Below are 25,189 nucleotides of genomic sequence, written 5' to 3' on the forward strand. Positions count from 1 at the left end.
CTCACGGAGGCAGCAAACGCTGCGCGGGGCCGGAGGAAGGCACGGAGCGCATCTAAAAGCGGCCTCAAGGCGGCAGGGGGCGCTGCGGAGCCGTGGCCCGCTCTGGACAACCGCACATCCTCCGCAGCCTGGGGAATCTACCTGGGCAGGTGGGGGCGGGGCCTGCGGGGGCGGGGCTATGACGCGGGGCCCAAGTCCGAACTTCAAGAGCAGTGGCCGCAGCAGCCTGGGGATGCTCGTGTTGCAAGGGGAGCAGAACAGAACTCATCTAGACCGCGCACCCGCGAGCCCCGGACCCTGTGAACCAAGTGAGGTGAGCTTAGCTGAGTCCCGTCGGACTAGTTCGGGGGTTCTGGCACCGAAGAGGCCACTGGGCCCTGGGGTTTCTGGGACGCTGACCGCGCAGTCGTGACCACACAGGCATCAGTCCCCGGTCGCCTCGCGGTGATGCTGGGACACCTTGGCGGGGCGATCGGGGTCCAGCTTTCCGGCGTCTACCCACGCCGCGGCCCGGGGGCTCAGAGCCCGGCCCGGACAGTTTCTGAGGTGCCCGCGAGGGTCCGGGACGCGCCTCGCCTCTTCTCGCCTGCCCAGCGTCTGTCCAGGCCCCGGTCCAGGCCCTGTCGAGACGCGTGGACTTGACCGCGATTGTTCATTTTACCTCCGGAATGTTTCCTCTGGGTGATTGTTGTTGCAGAAAGAAGCGAACACCTGAAGCCGGTTGGTCGGATTTTCCCCGGCGGCTTCAGCCATAGGAAGCGCCCGGTAGGGTCGCTGCCCGCGGGGTGGGCAGGGGCTGCGGAGTCGCCCGCCTGGCGGGAGCTCGGACCCGGCATCCGGCGCCCAGAGCCTGAGACTCGATTTCTGCAAAGCATGGTAGACGGGCAGCTTTGGGGACCAGCGGTGCTGGTCTGGGACTCTCCTGGCCACGATGCAAACTTGGTCCCCTACTTGGGGCAAATCACTCCTCCAGGAGCTTAGGGTTCCTTCATGGTAGGCCAAAGGGGGTGCAATAGAGAGTCCCTGTCATGAGCAAACCAAAAAACTAAACCCACAGCCATGGAGTGGATTCCAACTCACAGTGACCCTATAAGACAGAGTACAACTGCTTCATATGGCTTCCAAGGTTGTAAATCTTTAGGGAAGCAGGCTGCCACATCTTCCTCCAGGGAGTAACTGCTAAGTTCTAACCACCGACCTTTCGGTTAGCAGCAGAGGGCTTTAACCAGGGTTTTTCTTGTCAGGAGCCTATCCTTGTGGCCTTGGGCAAGTTACCTAACGTCTCTGAGCCTCGGTTTCCTCCTCTATGAAATGGGGGTAGTAATAGTACCTCATATAATTGTGTCATTGTTGTTAGATGCCCCTGGAGTTGATTTTGACTCATAGCGACCCCATGTGACAGAGTAGAACTGCCCCATAGGATTTTCTACGCTATAATCTTTACTTGTTCTCTATGAATCCAAATCGACTGTACAGCAAAGAGTTTGGTTTTTGTTTTTGCTTGTTTTTGGTTTAATCTTTACCGGAGCAGATCGCCAGATCCTTCTCTGGTGGAGCCGCTGAGTGGGTTGAACTGCCAACCTTTCAGTTAGCAGCTAAGTAGTTAACTGTTGGGCCACCAGGGCTCGTTTTTATATAATTGTATTGAGGATTAAATAAGACAATGTGTAAAAGGGGCTTAGCAAGATCCCTGGGAGTAGAGTTAAGAAAACAAAAAACAAAAATTCATTGTCACTGAGTCGATTCCAGCACATATCGACCCTATCGGACAGAGCAGAACTGCTTCAGAGGGTTTCCAAGGAGCAGGTGACCTTTTGGTTATAAGCCAAGCTCTTAGTTACTGCACACCAGGGCACCTGGGAGTAGAGTAAGGCGTCAGTAAAGAGTCACCGCTATGATTGCTATTGCTGCTTAATCTGACAGTGCCTTAGTTTCCTCATTTGTAAAATGGGGAAAATCCTGATACCTGCCTCAGAAGAGTGTTGTGACAATTAAATGAGGTAATACCTGTGAAGTACTTAGAAGAATGAGTGGTGCATCTCAACACTCCACAAGGCATCGTATTTAATCAAGTAGTACAACCTAGTAACTACAACCTTGTTTTGTTTTGAAGTTGAATATTATGTGTGTGAACAGTTACCTGTTTTGTAATGAGCAAAATAGGTTTCTTTCTTTTACCTGTGGGTACCTCTGATAATAGTGGTGATTCATTGCACGGAGGGGAGGGTTTTAAGCTGTGGGGAAGGGGCTGGTGGGGCAGAGGGACCTCTGGGGGTTCTCTTCAGTGAGAAGACTGAGGTTTGGGGACAGAAGCTTCCAGAACCACAGTTTCTGTGGAGCACTCACAGTGGAGGAAACTTTCCCTGGACTGCAGTTTTATTTGACAGGAAATTGAACCTAGACCTAGGTTTTAAAAACAAACTTGTTAATTATTTTGTTTTGGGATTGTAGTGAGGGAGGAGGTGGGGGTATGCAATATTTTAAACAACAAAATGAAATAAATTACATTCTTCTTGCCAAGAAGCTAATAATATAATTTTGAGGGTCAGAGATGGTTTTCTTCAAGCCAGCAAAATCACAAGACTAGTTCCTGGGTGTCTAAGTTATCTGGTTTTGCTATAACAGAAATACCACAAGTGGATGGCTTTAACAAGGAGAAATTTATTCTCTCACAGTCTAGTAGGCTAGAAGTCCAAATTCAGGGCGTCATCTCCAGGGGAAGACTTTCTCCTGGAAGGTCCTTCTCATTAATCTCCCCCTGGACTAGGAGCTTCTCCACACAGGAACCCCTGGTCCAAAGGACTTGCTCTGCTCCTGGTGCTGCCTTCTTGGTGGTATGAGTTCCTCCGGTCTCTCTGCTCACTTTTCTCTTTTATATCTCAAAAGAGATTGGCTTAAGACACTATCTAATCTTGTAGATCTCATCAATATAAATGCCCCTAACCATTAACATTATAGTGGTAGGATTTACAACAGATAGGGAAATCATACCAGATGACAAAATGGCAGACAATCATACAATACTGGGAATCATGACTTAGCCAAGCTGACAGATATTTTGGGGGGACACAATTCAATCCACGACACTGGGGCAAGGGGAACCTTAAGTCTATGGAGGACCTGGGGCATTTGGCTGCCTCTAGGCATCTCAGCTCCATCCCCAGCACCGTATTTCCTTTCCATCAGAAACCTGAAATCCACTAGCATCATAAACCTGAAAGCGTCCCAAAGCCTCCCACATCCCTGGGGTTCAGGATAGCTACAACTCAAGTCCAGAATCCTGCTTGAAGAACTGGATGAGTTAAATCAAAGTCCTTGTCCCAGACACAAGCCCTCTGGGGACACAGGGCTTCCCTCCCACACCATATTAGACTATGTCCTAATGTGCCTCTATCACCTGTGGAAAGCATAAGGGACAGAGCTTTCATACGTGCACCCTCAATACCACAAGTCTTGGGAAGTGGTCACATTTACTGTTTAAAGTTCGAAAATTAAATCACTCAGCATCCCTTCTCTTGCTTCCTATCTTTAGTCCTAAAACCAAACTAAACCAAACCCGTTGCCATTGAGTTGATTTTGACTCATAGCGACCCTATAGGACAGAATACTACTGCCCCACAGGGTTTTCAAGGAGTGCCTGGTGGACTCAAACTGCTGACTTTTTGGTTAGCAGCTGAGCTCTTCATCACTAAGCCACCAGGTTTTCCCTTTAGTCCCAAGTGCTGCTAATTAACTGCTTGGGGAAGGACGAGTAGCACCCAGCATAATACCAGACCCTCAAAGGCATACACCATGGCAGTTAAGGCTGCAAAGTTCCAATCCAGCTTCTTCATTTATTAGCTGTGTGATCTTGCGCAAGTTACTCCACCTCTCTGAGCTCATTTTCCTCCTCTGTAGCATGGAGATAAGAATAGTATGCCTACCTCAGGGTTGGTGAAACATGAAATGAACTATATATAATATAGACTATGTATATAATTTTTTTAATATATATATACACATATATACAGACAGAAAGAGAATACATACATACGATTAATGAACTCTTTATATTATAAATATGGCATGAAACTATATATAAAATGAACATTATTTCACATTGTAAACTTTCTGTAATTCCAATGCATCTTATATATTGATGAATGTGGTTATTTGCTTTCCAACAACCCCTAACCCTCCCCCCGCCCAAAAAAAAGCTGGTATTAAATCAAGGTGCATTTCTAAAATTAGTGGTATCTCAGAATCAAGGAAACCTGGCACAGCACCTGGCAAATATGTGGCCAATCATTGTAGGCTATTGTTACATTCGGTGTGCCAACAGCTTAAGTGTAAAGAAGAGAAATGAAACAGAAATCATTCCATTTACAAGAAGGTAGAAGAAAAAAGGACTGGGAAAGATACGACCAGGAAGGGACGGAAAATGATCTAAGGTGGCTGCGGGGGGAAATGGTCTTGGCAGATCTCCTCTGTGGATAATGCTTTTCCCAGCCCTTGCCCTTGCCAGGGGAGCTAGGAATGCCACCCTTAAGGAGGGCTTGCTAACAGAGGCCACAGGGGTCGGGTTGCAATTCCCCTAATCACAGCGGAGGGGAATAAGAGGTGCAGAGGGCCACTTGGGGTTGCTCTGAGGGCTCTTGCCCCAGGGACCCAGGCGAAAGGGCCTTCCGCGGTCCTTCACGGGTTAAACCCCACCCAGCCCCCACAGAGCTAGGCCGAGGGGCTGTAAGAGGAGGAGGCAGCCTCTGGCAGCTGCTGTGGCCAAAAACAAATATCCTGGAGAAAGGGCCAAGGCCTCAGAATGCAGACTGTCCAGCCCACAGAGGAGAAAATGTAGGAGGCCTCTGAGGGTGCGTGGGCTGGTGTTTCCCAGGCCCCGCTGGGAAGCACCCGCGCTCACCTGCTTTTCTTCTCTGCCCCTCCAGCTTGCCTGCCCCTCCAGCTTGCCTGCCCCTCCAAGTCCCAGCTAGCTATGGCTCCCGGAGAGAAAATCAAAGCCCAAATCAAGAAGAATCTGCCTGTGACGGGGCCCCAGGCGCCTACAATTAAAGAGCTGATGCGATGGTACTGCCTCAACACCAACACCCACGGCTGCCGGCGCATCGTGGTGTCCCGCGGCCGCCTCCGCCGCCTGCTCTGGATTCTGTTCACGCTGACCGCCGTGGCCCTCATTTTCTGGCAGTGTGCCCTCCTCGTCCTCTCCTTCTACACCGTCTCTGTCTCCATCAAAGTCCACTTCCAGAAGCTGTATTTTCCCGCTGTCACCATCTGCAACATCAACCCTTACAAGTAAGAGGCAGGAGCAGACATGCGGCAAGCCCGGTGCGCTCCAAATGCTAAGGCGCCTCCCCAAGGTCACAAACTGGCAGCCTGCGGGGCGACCCCAGTCTGCAGACAGACTTTTTAGACAGATGCATTCGTTGCCAACCTTTGTAAACTGCCTTCTCCCAGGTTCTAAATCTGCACCAAGTTTTCGGTCCATTCGTGGATGGGCGGGCTCCGGGAGGGCGGGAAGAGAAAGCTGCAAGGACCAGTTTCGCTTGGGGGCAGGGGCGTAGCGAGGGTAACAAGCCAGCGCCCAAGTGCAATCTCTTAAATTGCTGCTCCCCCGCCCCGCCATTCCAGCGCCCAAGGGCAATCTCTAAATTGTGCTCCCACCCCAATTTCAAGCTAAATAGACGTTGATAGCAGCGAAGCATCACCAGAAACGCCTTTCTTCCTCTTTTAGGGCTGCCTCCGTCAGGCGCCTTTCCTATTTTGGCGCCTCAGAATGTCATTCCATGCCTCCTCAGGCGTCCCCTTGGACTCTCGCCAGGGGCAAGTGCTCCCCCTTTACCGCCTCCCCCAGTAAGCCTCTGCTTGGGGGTAAGGCCTGAAATGAACTAGCCTCCCCCACTCACAGACAACCACACTAAGCCCAGCTTAGCCATTTCCCCCCTGGGTTTTCCAAGCTCACACCCTCACTCTCCCCAAAACATGAGCTCCAGGCTGACTCAGAAGTGACACCCAGGTGACTTTGGAAGTATCTTGGCTGCTCCAAACCCTCATCTGGGTGGCCCAGCCCGGCTAATTGAGATCTTTGGGCTCTGGGCAGGATCCACCCCTTGGTAATACCCTCTTGTCCGCCACAGGACTTGTTCTAAATGGGTCATTGGAATCCTCAGGATTATTGAAAACTGATCTGTGAGGCAGATCTGAACCCGGAAGAATTGTCAGAGCAGGTATGGGGGTGGAAGAAGGGAAGAGCTGGGGGAGGAAGATTATCAAAGGAAACTAACTTGTCCAGAGTCATCAATGAGTTGGCGCCCAAGCTTGAGATCACGATCAGGACTAAGGCTCATCCTCTAACTCCAAGTGGTTTTTCTTTTCTCACTCCCTCCTTCCTCCTTCTCTCTCCTCCTCCCCCTCTTCCTCCTTTCCTCTCATTATTTGTTCCATAATCATTTAGTCAGCATCTGAATTGCCATGCACTGTTCTAGGTTCTGAGGCAGAGGACTGAAACCATCCAAACACAGTCTTTGCCCTTATGGAGCTTACATTGTAGTTGCTGTTAGGTGCTGTCGAGCCAGTTTTGGCTAATAGTGGCCCTATAGTACAGGGTAGAACTGCCTCATTGGGTTTCCAAGGAGTGGCTGGTGAATTGGTTAGCAGCCAAGCTCTTAACCACTATGCTACCAGGGCTGCTAATAATAGATACCAATTACATATATATTTTACAGATGAGAAAACTGAGGCGTAGAAAGGTGAAGTGACTTGGCCAAGGTCACACAACCAGTAAGAGAATGAGGAACTTGAACCCAGGCAGTTTGTCCCTAGAGCTCATATTCTTGATTGCTAGGCTAGTCTGCCTACATATAGAGCAAGAAGGATAGAGGAAAGAGGGAAGAGTTAAGAGGGAAGCAGGGACCATTTGGTATTGTAAAAATTAAAAGATGGTGTCACTGAGCTTCATGCAGTCAACTCTTGTATCATTCTTCTGTGTTCTTGGGGATTGCCAAGGCAACAGTTATATCTTCTTCCTTCCCAATACTGATTCCAGAAGAATCAGTGGGCAGGGACGAAGTGTGTTAGATGGTGATGGAGCTACTCCCTACTCCTTAGTAGACTCCCAGTTACATTATTTGCCTGTCCTCACTGTGGCTGGTTTATGGGAGGCACCTGACAGTCACCACTCCAGAAATGCTGGTTGGGGCAAACTCATCAACACACCCTGAGAGCAAGCAGGCAGTAGTAGCAAAGGTAAACCCACAGGAAGTCACACAAAGGTCACACGTGATAGTCACTTTAGATGGAGCAAGTTGTAAAGGAACTTGTCTCCTTGATCAAGCATGCAGAGAAGATGAGCACAAGACTGACACATGATGACGGACAGCAGCATGGGGAAGTGTCGTATTCTGTGATGGGCATTGAGGGCTGCCACAGAAGCTCCACCTCCTTAACTCTTTCTTCCTACCTTGGCAGGTACAGTGTAGTGAAGGATCTTCTATCCGACTTGGAACAGGAGACCAGAGGGGCCTTGAAGACCCTTTTTGGCTTTTCGGAGATTAAGTCTCGAAAGCGAAGAGAGGCAGAGTCCTGGAATTCATCCTGGGAGGGCATGCGCCCCAAATTCATCAACTCAGTCCCACTGCTGTTCTTCGATGAGGATGAGACAAGCAAGGTGGCCAGGGACTTCCTCACGGGGAGAAAGCGGAGAGTCAGCGGGACCATCGTTCACAAGGCTTCTGATGTCATGCAGATTCAGCAGTCCAAGCAGGTGGTGGGATTCAAACTGGTAAGATTCATTCCTCACAGGTTAGCTGGAGAGAGTGGGTCCAAGGAGCCTTCTCCTTCACCATTACACCTTATAGTTCTTCTGATTGAACTAAAATACACTTAGTTGGGGTCATTCAGATGCAAGCAACTGAAAGCGACTCAGGTTTCTTTTCTTAAGCAGAAGAGAGTTTCTTAGAAGGCTACTAGTAGCTCATGAAGACCTCTCAGGGGACAGAAGTCAGGGAAGATTCCGGGATCTATGTGATAAGAAATGATGGAAAGTCATTTCAGATACTGCTGCTGGGTTAAATAAGCTTCCATTCTTTTCAATCTTTTCGTTCATGCATAAGACTCAAATTCCATCTTGGGACCATCTAATTTGCCTAGCTTGGGTCACCTGATCACCCCTTGGCTGAGGGAGGGTGAGGCACCTTGGTGAACAGTCTCACCGGATTGTATCTAAAGGTGGGAAGAAAACTCCCTCAAAGCAAAATTGGCCTGGAAAAAACAGAAGGAAGAAAATAGATAATGAACAGCTGAAACACCAAATGTTCCCTGGATTACTTGTCTTCAGGAAGAGCTGTGGCTTGACTTTTTATTTCCCCTTCTTGGTCCCACTTGAGGGGCTCTCAGGAAGTAGCCATTCACCAAAAACCAATTCTGTTACCTTCCTGGACAAATTCAATCATTTCCCAGCCTCTCCATGGGGACATACCTCTGGAGGATGAGAGCTACTTCTATCTCCGTTGTAACCTTGATTATAGATTGGGAGGCCCCATGACTCCATTCAAAAATCCAGAAAGTGGCCCCTCCTCTAAATCACTGAGACTTGCCAAAGTCTTCCTGGGTCCTTCCATAAGACATCTACAAGGTTCTCCTAGATACCAAGTTTCTGATCCCCTGATGTCTGCCTTTTAAGGAGAGTTTCCAAGCTCTTGATGATGGGAACATTTGGAATGAACCACAATTTCCCTGGAAAGCTCTCATTATGCTGGTCCTCCCAACTTCCATGTGAGGTTGGGAAAGATGATATTTTAGTCAACATTTTATGGAGGAAATAATGGATACATAATGCCTTGCTCAAAGCTCCACAGAGATGTAGTGTCAGAGTCTGGGCTAGAATCCAGATTTCTTAACTGCTAACCCAATAGGAAATGGGGAGGTTTGTGTAGGAGCTTGGTAGGAATAATCAGCCGAATCCTGGATATTTGGGGACCTTGAAGAAGCCAGTTTTGCTTTTCGCCTGGTGGGTGATAGTAGGGAGTCATGAGAATTGGGCTCTTTATCCTTCCTTGCTCAGCCCCTTCTTGGTCCTTGGGACTTGAGAATGATCTCTCCCAGTCCTCAAAAGTGAGAAAAAACCCATCTTCACCCCAGTTATTCCTCCTACTCCCCTGAGTCTCATTTGCTCACCCTCCCAGTCCGTCTGAAGGCCAGTGATAGAGCTGATGGCTTCAACCTGGTGTCTCCTTTTATTCACAGTGTTCAAATGACACATCCGACTGTGCCACCTATACCTTCAGCTCAGGGGTCAATGCCATTCAGGAGTGGTACAAGCTGCACTACATGAATATCATGGCACAGGTGCCTCTAGAGAAGAAAATCAACATGAGCTATTCTGCCGAGGAACTGCTGGTTACCTGCTTCTTTGATGGGGTGTCCTGTGATGCCAGGTCAGGAGAAGGAGGGTCATCTCAGCCTCCAAGGACTGGCAGCTCTGACTGTCAGGTCTCTTGTACAGCTCAACTATAGGTCTCAGAGGAAAAAGTGCCCTTGTTGCTGACCCTGCCCTTTGGAAAAGGGCTTACACAAAAGCTAAGTTCTAAAGTCAGTGAGTAAGGTGTACACAGCATATTGTCAAAATATCCTTGAACTCATTAACTTACAAATAAAAACACAGAATAGCTGATTGTGTACATGCAACCTTATATATTACCATCATGCATACTAATGATTAAGAACCAGCAATCTAGAAAGGGAGGAAGAAAAGAAGTAAGGGAGGGGAGGAGGAAGGAAGACCTACGTATAGATGTGTGAGCATTAAGACATTTCTACCTTTATGATAACAGTCAGATCCCTGGTGGTGACTGAGGGATGGGTGGAATATTCTAAAGTGTCCCTGCTTGTCTGAAAGACTTACTTAATTCTTTTTCAATGCTAAGTCTTTCTAACCTTTCTGTATGTTAATAGATATACTGGTCCTTGCAAGGATTGAGCAATTGGAATCATGTCTCCCTGAGGACTAGGTTCTCAAGTTAGTATAAGAGCACATATGATGTGATTCCTTCACTGGTGGTCATTTCCTAGGACTGGGAATTCAAATGGAAAAATACCAAGTGTTGGCTGAGAAATTCAAGAGTAGGAAAATTTGGGACAGACACATGGCCAAGGAATGGGAAGTCAGTATGGAGATGGAGGTGAGAGAATTAAGAGGAAGAACAGAAAGTAGAGTCTAATTCCACATCAGTGTGTGTCAGCCTTGGTGAGGGACCTTGTTTGTGTGAGAATTCATCAGAGGGAAGATGAGGGCCTGTCTATCATCCATAGTCAACAGAAGAGAGTTGGCTCCTTTAGCGCTGTCCATCCAGACTTCAGCTTAGACAATCGAGGAGTTCCCAGCATAGCATTTTCTGACCCTTGTTCTTCCTCCATAGGAACTTCACACTTTTCCACCATCCAATGCATGGGAATTGCTACACATTCAACAGTCGAATCAATGACACTGTCCTCAGCACCTCCATGGGGGGCAGTGAATATGGTAAGGCAATCTGCACCAAGAAGTTTCTGAAGGCCCAGTCTCTAACAGTGAGCACGGTAGCACAGGACAGTTGGGGAGACTTGAACCTTCTAGAAATGCAAGGTCTCACCACTTAAAACCAGGAATACCACTTTTCCTTCTGCAGTGTTTCCATCAGTATCCATGTTGGTTCCTTCCTTCCCTATGTGCGTCTGTTTTCCTTTTTGACTTCCCTGGTGGTGACTGGGTTCCTTGTCTTGGGACTAGCAAGTGCAAAGTCCTTGAGAAGTAAATGAGTTTGATGTGCTCTAGAAACAGACCAGTGCGCTTGGAGCTTATTGAGGGAGTGGGAGATTGGGAGGAGATAAGGAGGGAGAGGTAAGCACGGGCTGCATCATCATAGCCTGGACAGCAGGCCTTCTCATGTGTCTAATGAGATGCCATTGGAGGGTTTCAAGGAAGGGAATGACCTGATCTGATGTTCATTTTTAAAAGATCACTCTGGCTCCTGGGTACAGAATAGACTGCAGGAGACAAATGGAGGAACAGGGAGAGAAGCCATGCCAGTGATGAGATTCACCATTAGTGATTCATTTCTTCCCTGGGCACTCTCGCCAGGGGTTTAAGCAGCCATGGTGCTGCAACTCCCTTTGGATGCTCAGCAGAACTTCACAACTCAAAGGAACACATGGCAAGGCAGGTCTCAGGCAGGGTAGCAGTTCCCTGACTTATGCTTAGCAAGGACTGTGGGTAGTCATACTGTTTTTGAGCCCCTGTTTTTTTGTGCTATGCCCCAGGGATATAGCAGTGAGCAAGTTGAGTACAACTCTTACCCTCATGGAGCTTCCCTACTAGCCCTTATCTACCTCTCACTTGTTGGAAATGCCTGGGTTCTGGGTTTGAGGCTCCCAAGGAAGTGAGAGAGGTAAGTTACCCCAAGGGAATGGGTGCCTTGCCTTTGACTTCATCAAGCTGCCTTATCCTCCCAGGACTGCAAGTCATCTTGTACATAAATGAAGAGGAATATAACCCCTTCCTGGTGTCCTCCACGGGAGCTAAGGTGATTGTCCATCAGCAGGATGAATACCCCCTCATCGAGGACGTGGGGACAGAGATTGAGACAGCAACGGCCACCTCCATAGGAATGCACTTGGTAAGAGACTATTCCAACTTGCAGGCTTGGCAAGGAGGACAGACTTTCTTCAAGGATAACCAGTGAGATGCAGCTTATGGAAAAGAGTGTTGGTTCTAAAGGGAAGCACGGTCCTGTCTTTTCCAATGGTTACCCAAATGGTTATTCCAGTAATTACATGAAAAACTGCCCTTGTATCTTCTGTATGGATGAACAAGAACAGGATGCCATTTGGGGAAAGAATTTAAGGAGCCTCTCTTATTCCAAAAAAGGACACCAGCACTTATAGAACCTCTGCTGGATGCCAGGCATCAGGCACTAACTATATATTTTACGTACTTTGTGGGAACACAGTCATTGGAAAACCCTATGGAGTGCAGTTCTACTCTGAAACACGTGGGATTGCCATGCGTTGGCTCAGTGGCAACTGGTTTGGTTTGGTTTTTTGGTTACGGGTTATGTAAAAGCTATTTAAGGCTAATGGAAAGTTACTGGGCCATCAAAGATCTATTTAGCCTATCACACTTCCATCAATTTCACCTCATTTACCAAGAATTCCCTCTCCCTCCAAGTCTTCGACCTTCTCTGACCTCTTTGGGTGCTGAGAACACTCATACCTGTCAGCAGAAGCACATCTGGGCTGCAGACTCCAATTCCTGAGTAAGCCATGCCCACAGGGAGCACAAGGGCCAGATGAGAAGCATGCTCTCAGGCGCTCTCAGGGCCCTGGCCACCCCACTGCTTTATGGTTTTCCCTTTTACATTCCAGTCTTTCTCTTTTTCTCTCTCTCTTGCTCTCTCTCTTTCTTCTTATACTAGAATGATTACTAAGAACTTATTTAAAGGGAATATACTCACACAGTAAAAAAAAAAAAAAAAACAAACCAAAGCACACCAAGGAATATATGATGCCAAGTGTATCTCCTCTCCATCCCTGACCTCCAGACCCCTCCTTCCTCCCCACAAAGATCATCGCTGTGGCTTCTGTGTCTTAACAGAGATTTTTTAGTCTTATTCACGTGCATGCCTATAGGAACAAGCATTTCTCCTTTTAATACTGTCTGGCTCCATTTTTCACTTAGACACTATAGCTTGGAAATGGTTCCATATCTGTAGATCTGTTTCATTCTCTTCTTAAAGACCCCATAATATTCCATTGTGTGGATAAGTTATTGATGGACATTAGGTCGTTTCCAGGCTTTTGCTACTAAAAACAACGGTGGGATTTGATATATATTTGCTGGATGACTTCTGAAAGTGTGTCAGACAGTGTGTGTATTTGCCAAATTGCCCTCCAGTGAGTTTGTACGATTTACAGCCTCATCAGCAATATGTGAGAGAAGCTGCTTCCTAAACTCTTACCAACACAGTATATCTCCAACTTGATCTTTGCTACTCTGTCAGGAGAAAAATGGTATCAACTGTAATTTTAATTTGTATTCCATGGTGGCATTTTTTTTCACTGTTCATGCCTTTATTTATGTCCAACTTTAATGTTCCAAGCTCAACTTCTTAGCCTTCATTCCTCACAAATCTGTCTTGCAGAGCAGTGCTTCCCAAACCTGATTGATCATCAGACTCAGATCTACTAAATCAGAGTCTCTGGGACATGAGCTCCAGGACCCATATATATATACATTTTTTTTTTTTTAACCAAAATCCAGTGGTTAGTCCAAGGGGCAGCAACTGGTAACCTCAACTTTAGAAGGCTGAAACAATGTAGGGAGAATCAGAATTAGGGGAGAAGCAACTTCTCAAGTTACAGTGATACCATAATAACACAAAATGTTCAGCACCGCCACAAACCATGGCTGTGTATTGGGTTATGGGTATTGAGGGCTCGTACATCCATCCATCATTTATGCATTCAACAGTAATGAAGCTTAGAGCTCAGCAGAGAGGACTGATGATAAGTGAAGCAATTACACAAAAGACTAATTATAATGGCCATAAGCGCTATGAAGGAGAAATGCAGAATGTATGAAAGCATGTCATAGGGAGGCCTAGCCTGGGTTTTTTTTTCTTCCTTTCTTTTTTTTATGGGGACTCGGGGCAGTCAAAAGTTCTGGGTGGAGCAAATAGCTTACGCTTGACTACTAACCTAAAGGTTAGAGATTTGAACCCACCTAGGGGCGCCCTGGAGGAAAGTCTTGGCAGTCTGCTTCTGTGAAGATTACAGTCAAGAGAAATCTATAGAGCAGTTCTACTCTATAACACATGGGGTCACCATGAGTTGGAATCAACTCAATGGCAACGGGTTTGGTTTCGGTTTTGGGAGCGATTGAGGAATGCTTTCCTGAGGAAGTGATCTTTAAGGAGGGACAGCAGAGATGATGAATTGACATGGTGTTATTACAAAGGAAATCCATGGCTGTAGTGGCTCCTTGGTGCCCCATCAAAAAGACAGCCATGAACAAGGGGGACCATCAGGATGGCAATCTGGGTGCTCTTGGGAGACCTGTGGTTTAGAGGCTTTGTAAGTACCAGCCTGGGCTGCATGAACGCTGGTTGCCCCCCTGCCCCCTGCCCCCCACCTCCAGAAAAAAAAAAAAAAAGCACTCCTGAGCCCCAACCTCCTCAAACACTGGCTTGAAAAAACCTGGGAGTATCTTAAGGTTATCTTAAGGAGCTGGACTACCAAGTCCCCTGTCCATCAAGATATCACCAGTCTCCTGATCAGAATAGCGAGCATGTTGATCTGAGATTCCCTGGCACTTTCATCTGCACACAGAAAAACAGGACCTATGGTTTGCAACGCATCCTTACTTTCTTCCCCTCCATCCCTCCCTTCTGCTTCTCCCAGTATCTGCAAACAGTGATAGGAGTTATTAACTAGGTAGCTTTCAAAAGTACAAGAGCTAAGGAATACCACCTCTGATTTTCTGCTCTGAGCTTGGAAATACCCACCACATTGTTAAGGAAATGTTGTCTTTACCAATGGTTGGTGAACAAAGACATGGGTGGGTTTTCTGCTACACCTAATTTGAGATGTAGAAGATCAAAGCCACAGAACAGGGCCAGTCAGCTCTCAGTCTGATTCATGAACATTTAGAACAAAAAACTAGGGATTACTAAGATGTCAGCAGAAGGTCATTCAGAATAAATCCAAACAAACTAGACTTCCTTTCCTTGTTTTTATTTATTTCTTTGATAGGTGTGTTAGTCGACTCAGTCAGTCAGTTGGTTAATGAATCTTCCTTCCCTCAAATACCAAATATTCAAAATAGCACTGGATATCCAGAAATGAATATGGCAGAGCTCCTGCTTTCAAATATTTCCCACTTAAGCAGGGAAGACAAGTCAGCACACCTTTGCAACATGGCATAATTAATGCTCTTTCTGACATGCACACAGGCTGTGATTGCATTTAGTATACAATTCAAATACTCCTTACTATGAGCCACAAGGCTCTACTCGATGTGCCTTTGCCTACCTCTCCAACATCAGCTGGTACCACTCCCCTTCATTCTCCATGATCCAGCCACAGCAGGTTTCTTTATGTTTCCCCCACACACCAAGCTCATTTCTATCTCAGGGCCTTTGCACTTGCTGTTCTCTCTGCCTAGAACTCTATGTGACTGGCTCCTTCTCATTCAAATCTCAGCTCAAATGTCACCTCACAGAAGATACATACTGACTACCCCATCTATACTGGCCACTATCTCACAACTGTATTTTGTCTCTGTCACGACACTTAGAGTTTGTGCAATTATTCACGTTTATTGTCTCTCTTCCCCAATGAGAATGTAAGCTTCTTGGAACCAGGGATCTTGTCTGTCTTGTTCCTAGGCTCAGTTCTTAGAACATAGTGGATCCTCAGTAGATATTGTTGGGTGGGTGGATGGGTGGATGGGTGGATGGGTGGGTGGATGGGTGGATGGTTGGATGGATGGATGGATGGATGGATGGATGGATGGATGGATGGATGGATGGATGGATGGATGGCAGGGAGTGGGGAGGGAGGGAGGCAGGGAGGGAGGGAGGCAGGGAGGGAGGGAGGCAGGGAGGGAGGGAAGGAGGGAAGGAAGGGAGGGAGGGAGGGAGGGAGGGAGGGAGGGAGGGAGGGAGGGAGGAAGGAAGGAAGGAAGGAAGGAAGGAAGGAAGGAAGGAAGGAAGGAAGGAAGGAAGGAAGGAAGGAAGGAAGGAAGGAAGGAAGGAAGGAAGGAAGGAAGGAAGGAAGGAAGGAAGGAAGGAAGGAAGGAAGGAAGGAAGGAAGCCCAGACAGATGCTCTTGAAGAAGGCTTTCTAGATAATGGATTTTCAAAGAACACCAAAACCAACCAACAAATGAAAAAAACAGCCATTGCTGTTGGATCGATTCCAGCTCATAGTGACCCTATAGGACAGAGTAGAACTGGTCTATAGGATTTCCAAGGAGCGGGTGGTGGATTCAAACTACAGACCTTTTGGTTAGCAGCCAAGCTCTTAACCACTGTGCCACCAGGGCTCCATTCTTGAAGGACAAGTGTCAGGCAAATAGTCTCAGGAAGGGCTGGTCCAGACATATGGCATAAAAAGCCAGTTGCCGTTAGGTTGATTCTGACTCATGGCAACCCCATGTGTGTCAGAGTAGAACTGTGCTCCATAAGGTTTTAATGCCTGATTTTTTGAAAGCAGATCAACAGGCTTTTCTTCTGAGGTGCCTCTGGGTAGACTCAAACCTCCAAACTTTCAGCCAGCAAGTGAGTATGTTAACCATTTGCACTACCCAGAGACTCCAGCAAAGGGCATAGCCATTTCACAAGGGTCATGGAATGGATTTTAAGTTGTGTGCTGAAACTTTTTGGGAACTCATTTTGGCTGAAGCATAATCAATATATTGGAGGCAGCACATTTACTGTAATTCCAGAAAGAAATGATGAGGATCTGAGCTGAGACAGTGGCTGTGAGGATGGACAGATAGGAATGCATTTGAAAGATATTACAGCATAGAAGCAACAGGGCTTAACAGCTGATGTTGATGAGAAGGGCCACGGGAAGTTAGCTTGATGTTTAGGTTCTGACTTGGTCAGCAGGGTGGATGGAACTACCAGACTCAGAATTAGTAGCTCCAAGGAGGGATAAGCTGGGGGTGGGCAGGAATAACCACTTCCATTTGGGACATACCCAATTTCTGTGCCTTTGGGAAGTCAAGGTGAAAATGTCCAGTGAGTAGATGCTAGGAACCTGGAACTCAGGAGAAAATCTGGGGGATAATGAGACTTGAGAGTATACGCCATCACTCAGGGCATGAGGACACAACCCTAAAAATAACCAACATTTAAGGGCTGAGCAAAAAGAAAATGAGGAAACAAAGGCAGAAGCCTAGGAGCAGAAGCCGGAAGGATTTGGTGTCAAGTAAGTCAAGGAAGGGAGTTTTGAGGAAGATGTGATCCAAAGTGTCAGGTGCAGAAAGCAGGTAAGATAAAGGGCAAAAGGTGTTCTCTGGGTTTGGCAACCAAGAAGTCACTGGTGTTCGTTGCCAGGGCAGCTTTCAGTGTAAGCAACAGAACAGAAACCAAAGTACAACGGGTGGAATGGCAAATAGGAGATAAGGAAGTAGACAAAGATGGACAACTCACACAAGGGCGAGGCAAGGTTCTGAAGAGCAGGGAGACTCTACTTTCATTGCAAACTCTATTGTACATTTTTATCTTCAACTGCGTACAAAAGTTCTTTTCATAAATATGTATAGCATAGTGATTAAGAGTTCAGATTCTAGAGCCAGATAGCTGAGGTTCAGACCCCAGCTTTGTGCTTTGATTGTGGTATTTTTGTGCCTCAGTTACCTTGTCTGTAAAATGGGAATGATAATTGTAATGATACTTCATAGACTGGTGAGAATGCAGTGGGTCAATGTATGTGAACTGCTTAGAACAGTGCTTGGCACAGAGTACCAAAACCCACGACTGTCCAGTCTACTCTGACTCATAGTGACCCTATAAGACAGGGTAGAACTGCCCCACAGGATTTCCAAGGCTGTAAATCTTTATGGAAGCAGACTGCCACATCTGTCTTCCACTGGCACATAGTAAATGCTCAAAAATATTGGCTATTGCTGTATCTTTCTAAAGAAAAGAGATATGAAGGGAAGGAAAAATAAGTTTAAAGCAAAAAAAGGAGTTAGGGAAGGTTTTCTTGTCCATTTTGACACACAGTCCCCCTTTATGAGGCATTGATCTCTTCCTTCCTGATTTATAAGAGTACTTTATGTATATAAAAAAAAGAGTACTAATTATTTGCCATATGTGTTGCGATATCCTTTCACAGTTTGTGCTTCCCTTTTAGTTTTCTCTGTGGTAATTTTGATGCAAAAACGTCATACATTTACATAGTCAAAGGCTTTGTTTTCTTCTTAAGTCATTGTGTTTATTGAAGATTTCTCCTCAAGATCAGATACTGAGTACAGTTCCTTCCGGTGATTTTATTGTCTGACTTAATGCTTTAACCCATTAGAATTTGTTTCTATAGAATATGAAGTAGGGATCGAATTTAATTCTTCCTCCAAATAGCTGACAAATTATCTTAACTTCATGTATTGAGTAAGTCTTTTTATTTTTCTCTACTGATTAGAAGTGCACAAGTTATCCACAAATAACTTAGATAATGTCTTATTATGAAATAAAAACAAAGCAAAAGAAAAAAAGCATTAAAATACCCATAATCCCATCTAGGACAAAGTTCTCCCACTTTCTTTTCCATGTTTGTTTTGCTTATTTGTTTTGTTTCGTTTTTTTACAAAAATGGAACCCTACTGAGCATACTCGTCTGTAATCTACTTTTTCCCCCCTCACTCAAAGTATATCATCAGCATCTTTCCATGGCGTTAGTCTTCCACAGTTCCAATTTTAATGGCAATATATTGTTTTGTTTGATGAATGTAGAGTTTACCATCATATACTAAATTCTTACAGTGTGTCCTTCTAATTACATGTCCCATGTCTGCTTTCCCTGTTATGCAGGACCTGATACATTTTAGGCCCATGGTCAGTATCTGTTGATTTGAAATGAATTGAGTAGAAAGTGAGACTTGGAAAGTAGACTGAGGCCAATTAAGGAACACTTTGAAGGCTAAGCTGAGGCATCTGGGCTTGAATCACCAGGCAATAGAGAGCAGTGAGGGTATGGTCAGATCTGTGATTCAGATGGATAAGTGATGGGAGGTGGAAGAGAAACTGAGCCAGGGAAAGTGTGGAGGCTGCAAACCAATGGGGAGACTTCTAATAGTCCAGGTGAGAGAAGATAAGGACCAAGCTAAGACAGCAAGAGCAGGAATGGTAAGGAGATAGGTGATACAAGAGATGCTTCTGAAGCACCTGAATAGGTTGAAGGAGAGAAGTATCTAGAATGATGCCAAGGTGTCTGGCTTTGGTAACTGGATAGATGGGGTGTCATTAGCTGCTATAGGAAATACAGGAGACTGGACAGGTTTTAGGTGGGGGAGAAGACGCTGAGCTCTGTTTTAGATATCATGTCAGTTAACTTTCGCTGCATATAAAGCACCCCAAAACTTACTGGCTTAACAAAACAACCACTTATTAGCTCACCATCTGTGGGTTGGCAGTTTGGGCTGGGCTCATCTGGGAAGTCCTTCTGGTCTAGACCAGCCTCAGGTGATCTCAACCAGGACTCACTCATGGACTTTTCTAAGTACTTTATAAACACGAGGCTCAATTAATCCTCACAAAAGTGCTTGGAGGTACATGGATTTGAACCCCAGCTCTATTTTTGAAATGACTGCATTACTCTGGGCGAGTTGTTTTACCTCTCTGGGTCTCATTTTCCTCTTCTGTAAGGTGGGGCTATTGTCAGGATTAAATGAGTTGATACAGCCAAGGTGCTTATCATAGTATCTGGCACATTGTCAGTGCTCAGTCAAGGTAAGTTGTTATTGTTGTTGAAATACTGAAGCTCAGGTAGGTCAAACAATTAGATTAAGGCCAAAAAGCTACTAGGTAGTATGGTGGGAATCTGAATTCAGATTTGTTCTGACTTCAGAGTCCGTATTTTGATCCTGTAGCTAGCCTTCCCGGCACCACTCCTTGTTTAGGGGTGGTTGAACGTTCACCATAGCATGGTTTTTCCAGTAGAAGCCCTTAAGGAGAGCCCAGGATCCAACAGCTTCTCTACCCAGGATTCTCAGAAGAAAGCAGATAGGCCTGGTTGGATGAAAAGGTGTCTTGCTTCCTACAAACACACCTGCACACACACATACACTTACACACTCTCACACACACATATATGCTCACACATATACTTACACACACTCATGCATATACACACATAACTTGCATACATTCACATACACACATACCTATTTCTGTGCCTGTAGGGGTCAGGTGGAAACCCTGGTGGCATAGTGGTTAAGTGCTACAGCTGCTAACCAAAGGGTCAACAGTTCAAATCCACCAGGTGCCCCTTGGAAACTCTATGGGGCAGTTCTACTCTGTCCTATAGGGTCGCTATGAGTTTGAATCAACTCAACAGCACTGGGTTTGGTTTGGTTTTTTTTTAGGGATCAGGTCAGAAGCCAAAATGTCTCCCCGTGGTCCATAGATCAGTAGTTCTGAAAAGCTGATAGTGGGAGGGAAAGACAGAGAGAGAGAGAGAGCTCTGTCACAGACCACTCAGTTGAGGCTTTGAGAAGCTAAAGACCTCTGTCCCATCCAGAAAGGACCATCTGCCCCTTTTGCCCTACACCCAGTGACTTTGAGAAACAACCTGAACTACCCAGGAGCTCTGAGTTCCACAGGCATCGTTGCAAAGTTAAGAGGGCCAGTGAATGCTCAGAAAGCATAGAAATCAAAATGATATCTCCTGGTAGGTTCCTGGAAGTGGCCCTTGGACTGTTCTAAGGTAGAGGGAGCCCCACTGACCTCTGCTGGCCTCACACAGCTGTCGGAGTGGATCGACCCTCTCACCTAGATGCCAGGGTGGTGTACTTTCCTGGCCCAGACAGGTAGAGCTGACATCTAGGCTCTGTGGACAACTTGCAGACCCCAGGGGCTCAGAGGAACACCTGCCCAGGGGGCTGCTTCTTGGAAAAGCGTAGAGGATGGCATTGAATTGCAATGCCCTTGAGGGAAGCCACTGCTTAACATCTTTGCAACCCTGTTCCCCTTCAGTGCCTGGCAGGTGCTAGAGGCTCTCAATGTGTTTACTTTCCAGCTATTAAAGGAATGAGGAATCCCTAGGTTGTACAAATGGTTAAGGTGCTTGGCTGATAGCTGAAAGGTTGGAGGTTCAAGGCCACCCAGAGGCACCTCGGAAGAAAGGCATGGTGATCTATCCTGAAAAATCAGCCATTGTGAAAACCCTGTGGAGCACAGTTCTGCTCTGACACACACGGGGTCACCACGAATCAGAGTCAATCCCATGGCATTTATTATTATTATTAAAGAAATGAAGTCCATTTATTCTGTACTGACATGGAAAGAACCTCACCTTTTAGTGTAAGTGAGAAAGGCAGAGTGCAGGGCAAAGTGAATGTGTGATTGTACCCTGTCTGTCTGTCTGTTTGAGAGGCTGGACACAATCTGGTAGCCTCTGGGGAGGCAGGGAGGTCAGAGAGCTACGTTTGCCTTTGCTTGCTTCTGTCGTCTTAAATGGAAACCCTGGTGGCGTAGTGGTTAAGTGGTACAGCTGCTAACCTAAGAGGTCAGCAGTTCGAATCCACCAGGCGCTCCTTGGAAAGTCTACCGGGCAGTTCTATTCTGTCCTATAGGGTCGCTATGAGTCAGAATTGGCTCAACGTCAGTGGGTTTTTTTTTTTTTTTTTGGTTTTTTTAAATATTTCAAAATGAGCACTGTCAACTGCCCTTGAGATACTTGCAGTTAATTGAAGAAGACTAATGGGTCAGCAGATGAATTACAGTATACACAAAACAGAAAGAGATGATAAGCCACTTGAGATGTCTCCAATTTTTACCTACATGCAACCTTTTGATTCTCTTTTTTTTTTTCCAACGATAGTTCTTTCTACCTGGCCACTTCTTCCAAGAGAATATAGTTTTCTTCTCTCCCATAAATCTACCATCCATTTTCTGTTTACTCTCATTTCCAGAAAAAAAAAAAAAATGCTTACACACATGCACCCTGGAACCGAACTATATGCTGGTCATGATTTATAGCCAATTATTGTTCCACCTGTTTTGCAGTCTGGCTTATTTATTTGCAGTGACAAATATTCAGCTAGCACCAAACTTAGCAAACCACAATAAAAACATAATTTTGTAAGATTTTTGAGCTGTGAGTCATGCTGGTTTTGCCTCCCTTGGTAAGGCTATCGTTCACCTTGGCCTTCTCTAAGGAAGTCAGCTTTTTTCCTTGGGGGGCAGAAGACAAGAAGTTAGGGAATGGAACCTTCGCTGGGGTGGGGAATCCCAGGCAGGTCACAGTCACTGCTCATTTTTCCTAATCCCGCTCCCCTCTCCTAGCGAACTCTCCAGGGACTTCCTATCATTCTGAAAACCAAACCCAAACTTCTCAGCCTGGCATTTGAGGCCCAGCATGATTTGGCCCAGCCTCCTCTCTGACTTCAGCTCCAGCAACTTTTTCCCCTTTTGCCACATTCTGGTCACATTACACTCCCCCTCCCCTGCTCCAGCCTTTGCTTTCCTCTGGGCCCCATCCTCTTCCTCCATTTCTTGGTGAGGCTAGCTCTTTCTTGTCATTCCATGTTGAGCCGAAGTGCCCCTTTCTCTGAGACACTGTCCCTAATCACTCTATTGGAAAGATATCTCCTGGATAATATTTAATGAGAGGCCCCCTCTCAACCCTTCCAGTCTCCATACCCAACCTCCATTTCTTTCAAAGCATTGATCACTGTCCAAAATTATCTTATTTGCTTGTTGACCATCTGCCTACCCCACCAGAAGGTAAACTCCAGGAGTGCAAAGAACCTGTCTATCTTGATCATCTTGGTCCCACAGTGCTTAGAACAGTAGAGGCACCTAGTAGGTGGGTGCTCAGGAATGTTTGGCGAATGAATGACAAAGTGACTGCTCAGCCCCCAGGGGCTGCTAGCAGTGCCCCTGTCTGAGTCCTTGGGGAGGGCAGGGCTGAATATCCACTGTGTGATTGCAGACAGAGTCTTTGAAGCTGAGCGAACCCTACAGCCAGTGCACAGAGGATGGGAAGGACGTGCCAATCACCAACATCTACAATACTGCCTACTCCCTCCAGGTATGGGCTAGTGGGCGTGCACAGCCTGGGTTATGGTCTGGGCCCAGGAGACAACAGTATATGTAGGCTGGGGTGTGGCTGGGACCAGGAACTCTGGTAAGGATCCCTGGGGTTCATCCAAAGACCTCAAGAACAAATGATGCCGGCTGGTTCCAGTCCTCTGCAGCCTGTCTGTAACCAGAGCTTAATTGAGTCACTGAGGTTTGCGTGGAACACAATGTACTGCCCAGCTGGGCTGCTTAAATGGGCCTTGGCACGTGAGGGATGGGTGGCAAGCATCTGGGAGAGGCTCTGGGTCTGAGAGCTTGCTGTCCAGTCCTGTTTGCACCTCTCACTTGCCAATGCCCTTGGGCAGGTTGTGTCACTCACACCATCAGAGGCGGGAGATTGAATTGGAGCAGAGGCTGTTAATTGGCAGCTTCCCAGCCACTTCCAGGCCATAAACCTGATTTTTTAAGGTCAGGAACTTTCACAAGAAAATCCGGATTTCTCTTGGAAAAAAAAAAAAAAAAACAACCAAAAACAGGATTTGGCAACCTTGGGTCCGTATTCCTACAGAATGAACAGTGGATGGAGCTGTCTCTTTAAAGGAGGCATATGTTCTCTGGTTCCCCACAGTCCCCATCACTGGCCCCATAGGCATTTGAGTTTTCAATCCTTGAGTTTGATAATCTGTAATGTTTTGTCTCATATTCTGGGAGTCTGCAGTTTGCTTCTATGAGGGATTGGATTGTGTCTCCCCAAAATAGGTGTTGGAAACCCAACTCCTATAGCTGTGAATGTAATCCCATTTGGGAATAGGGTTTTCTTTGTTATGTTAATGAGGTTGTAACCATGTAGGGTGTGTCTTATACCTAATCACTTTTGAGATATAAAAAGAGCAGATTAGTCACAGAGAAGCAAGCACAAAGGGAAGGATCAATGCCATATGGAGATCACCATGGAATTGAAGAACAGCAAAGAAGAATGCTGGAGATACTGAGACAGGATTTTCCCTCAGAGCAGAGAGAGCCTTCTTCTTCTAGAACAAACAAAACCCGCTGCCGTCAAGTTGATTCCTACTCGTAGCGACCCTATAGGACAGAGTAGAACTGCCCCATAGGGTTTCCAAGGAGCGCCTGGTGGATTTGAAGTGCCGACCTCTTGGTTAGCAGCTGTACCCTTCTAAACTGTGAGACAATAACTTTCAGTTTGGTAAAGCCACCCATTTGTGGTATTTCTGTTACAGCAGCACTAAGGAACTAAGGTAGCCTCCTACCAGGATACCCCAGAGAATCAATGGAAATCATCCCAGCAGAATAAACAGATGAGGCACTCCTCAGCGCTGAGCCCTCCAGCTTACATCAGAGCTGAGCTGAGAGGGGGTTGGGACACTGAGTAAGAAGGGACCACTGATCCCTTTATGGCTTGTAAGAAATAGAAACTCAACCAAACTGACTCTAAGACCCACACCCAAAAGTGAGCTCATTGGAAGGACACTCCTGGGTAATATTTAATGAGAGGTCAACAGGTACACTTTACATATGTTGATTCATTTCATGCTCATGACAGCCACATGAAGTTGATATCATTATACTTATTCCAAAGATGACGAAAGCAAGACATCAGAGAGGCTAAGTAATTTGCCTGAGGTCACGTAGCTAGTAGATGGCAAAGCTGGAATTTGAACCTGAGTAGCGCTGGTGGCCCAGTGGTTAAGAGCTATGGCAAGCTGTAGCTGGTAACCAAAAGGTTGGCAGTTTGAATCCACCTGCCGTTCCTTGGAAACCTTATGGGGCAGTTCTACTCTGTCTTACAGGGTTACTAGGACTTGGAATCAACTTGAAGTTGAAATCGGCTCAACGACAATTAGTTTTAGCCCCTACAAGCTTTGTGGATATTGTGGTAGGTTATGGTCCCCAAGGGTGCAGCCTGGAGGACTTGGGCTGAAGAGTTGGAAAGTTGGGAGACTGTATTTGTTTCTGTTTCTTGGCATCTGCTCCAATTTTGCTACTTCTGTCTGCGTTGGCATCCACGTGACAGAAAGTGACCACCCATTTAGACTAATGGAGACCCAGAGACTGAATTTTCTAGCTTCATCTCTTTGGAGTTAGGTAACAACCCTTGGCCCAACTGGCTGCGGTATAAGAGGCACGTTCATGTGGTCAGCCTAGGTTGTGTGACGCTCACCTTGGATGGAGGATGTGTAGGGAGGTTACTCACTGGTATCCAGGTCCAAAGAAGTTGAGGGAATCCCCTGCTTTCTTTTTTCAGATCTGCCTTCACTCGTGCTTCCAGACAAAGATGGTGGAGAAATGTGGGTGTGCTCAGTACAGCCAGCCTCTACCTATAGGAGCCAACTACTGCAACTACCAGCATCACCCCAACTGGAGTGAGTGAGACCCACCCCCAGCCTTGTATACTTC

At 46.4% G+C, this 25,189-nt stretch overlaps 1 protein-coding gene across 2 annotated transcripts in view; it reads left to right on the plus strand.

The window, feature by feature from the left end:
• The first annotated feature begins 221 nt into the window (after positions 1-221).
• Positions 222-25,189, plus strand: part of SCNN1G (sodium channel epithelial 1 subunit gamma) — a 34,517-nt gene continuing 9,549 nt past the window's right edge. For both annotated transcript variants that reach the window (XR_007519653.1, XM_049904216.1), the window contains exons 1-8: positions 222-313; positions 4,923-5,286; positions 7,459-7,771; positions 9,235-9,425; positions 10,407-10,510; positions 11,479-11,642; positions 22,686-22,784; positions 25,038-25,155. Coding sequence is in view for 1 of the 2 variants with exons in the window: in XM_049904216.1 (XP_049760173.1) it covers positions 4,970-5,286; positions 7,459-7,771; positions 9,235-9,425; positions 10,407-10,510; positions 11,479-11,642; positions 22,686-22,784; positions 25,038-25,155 (1,306 nt within the window). In the remaining variant the exon portion in view is untranslated. The remainder of the gene's footprint in view (positions 314-4,922; positions 5,287-7,458; positions 7,772-9,234; positions 9,426-10,406; positions 10,511-11,478; positions 11,643-22,685; positions 22,785-25,037; positions 25,156-25,189) is intronic.

This window comes from Elephas maximus, chromosome 12 (assembly GCF_024166365.1).
Source record: "Elephas maximus indicus isolate mEleMax1 chromosome 12, mEleMax1 primary haplotype, whole genome shotgun sequence".
Taxonomy (NCBI): Eukaryota; Metazoa; Chordata; class Mammalia; order Proboscidea; family Elephantidae; genus Elephas; species Elephas maximus.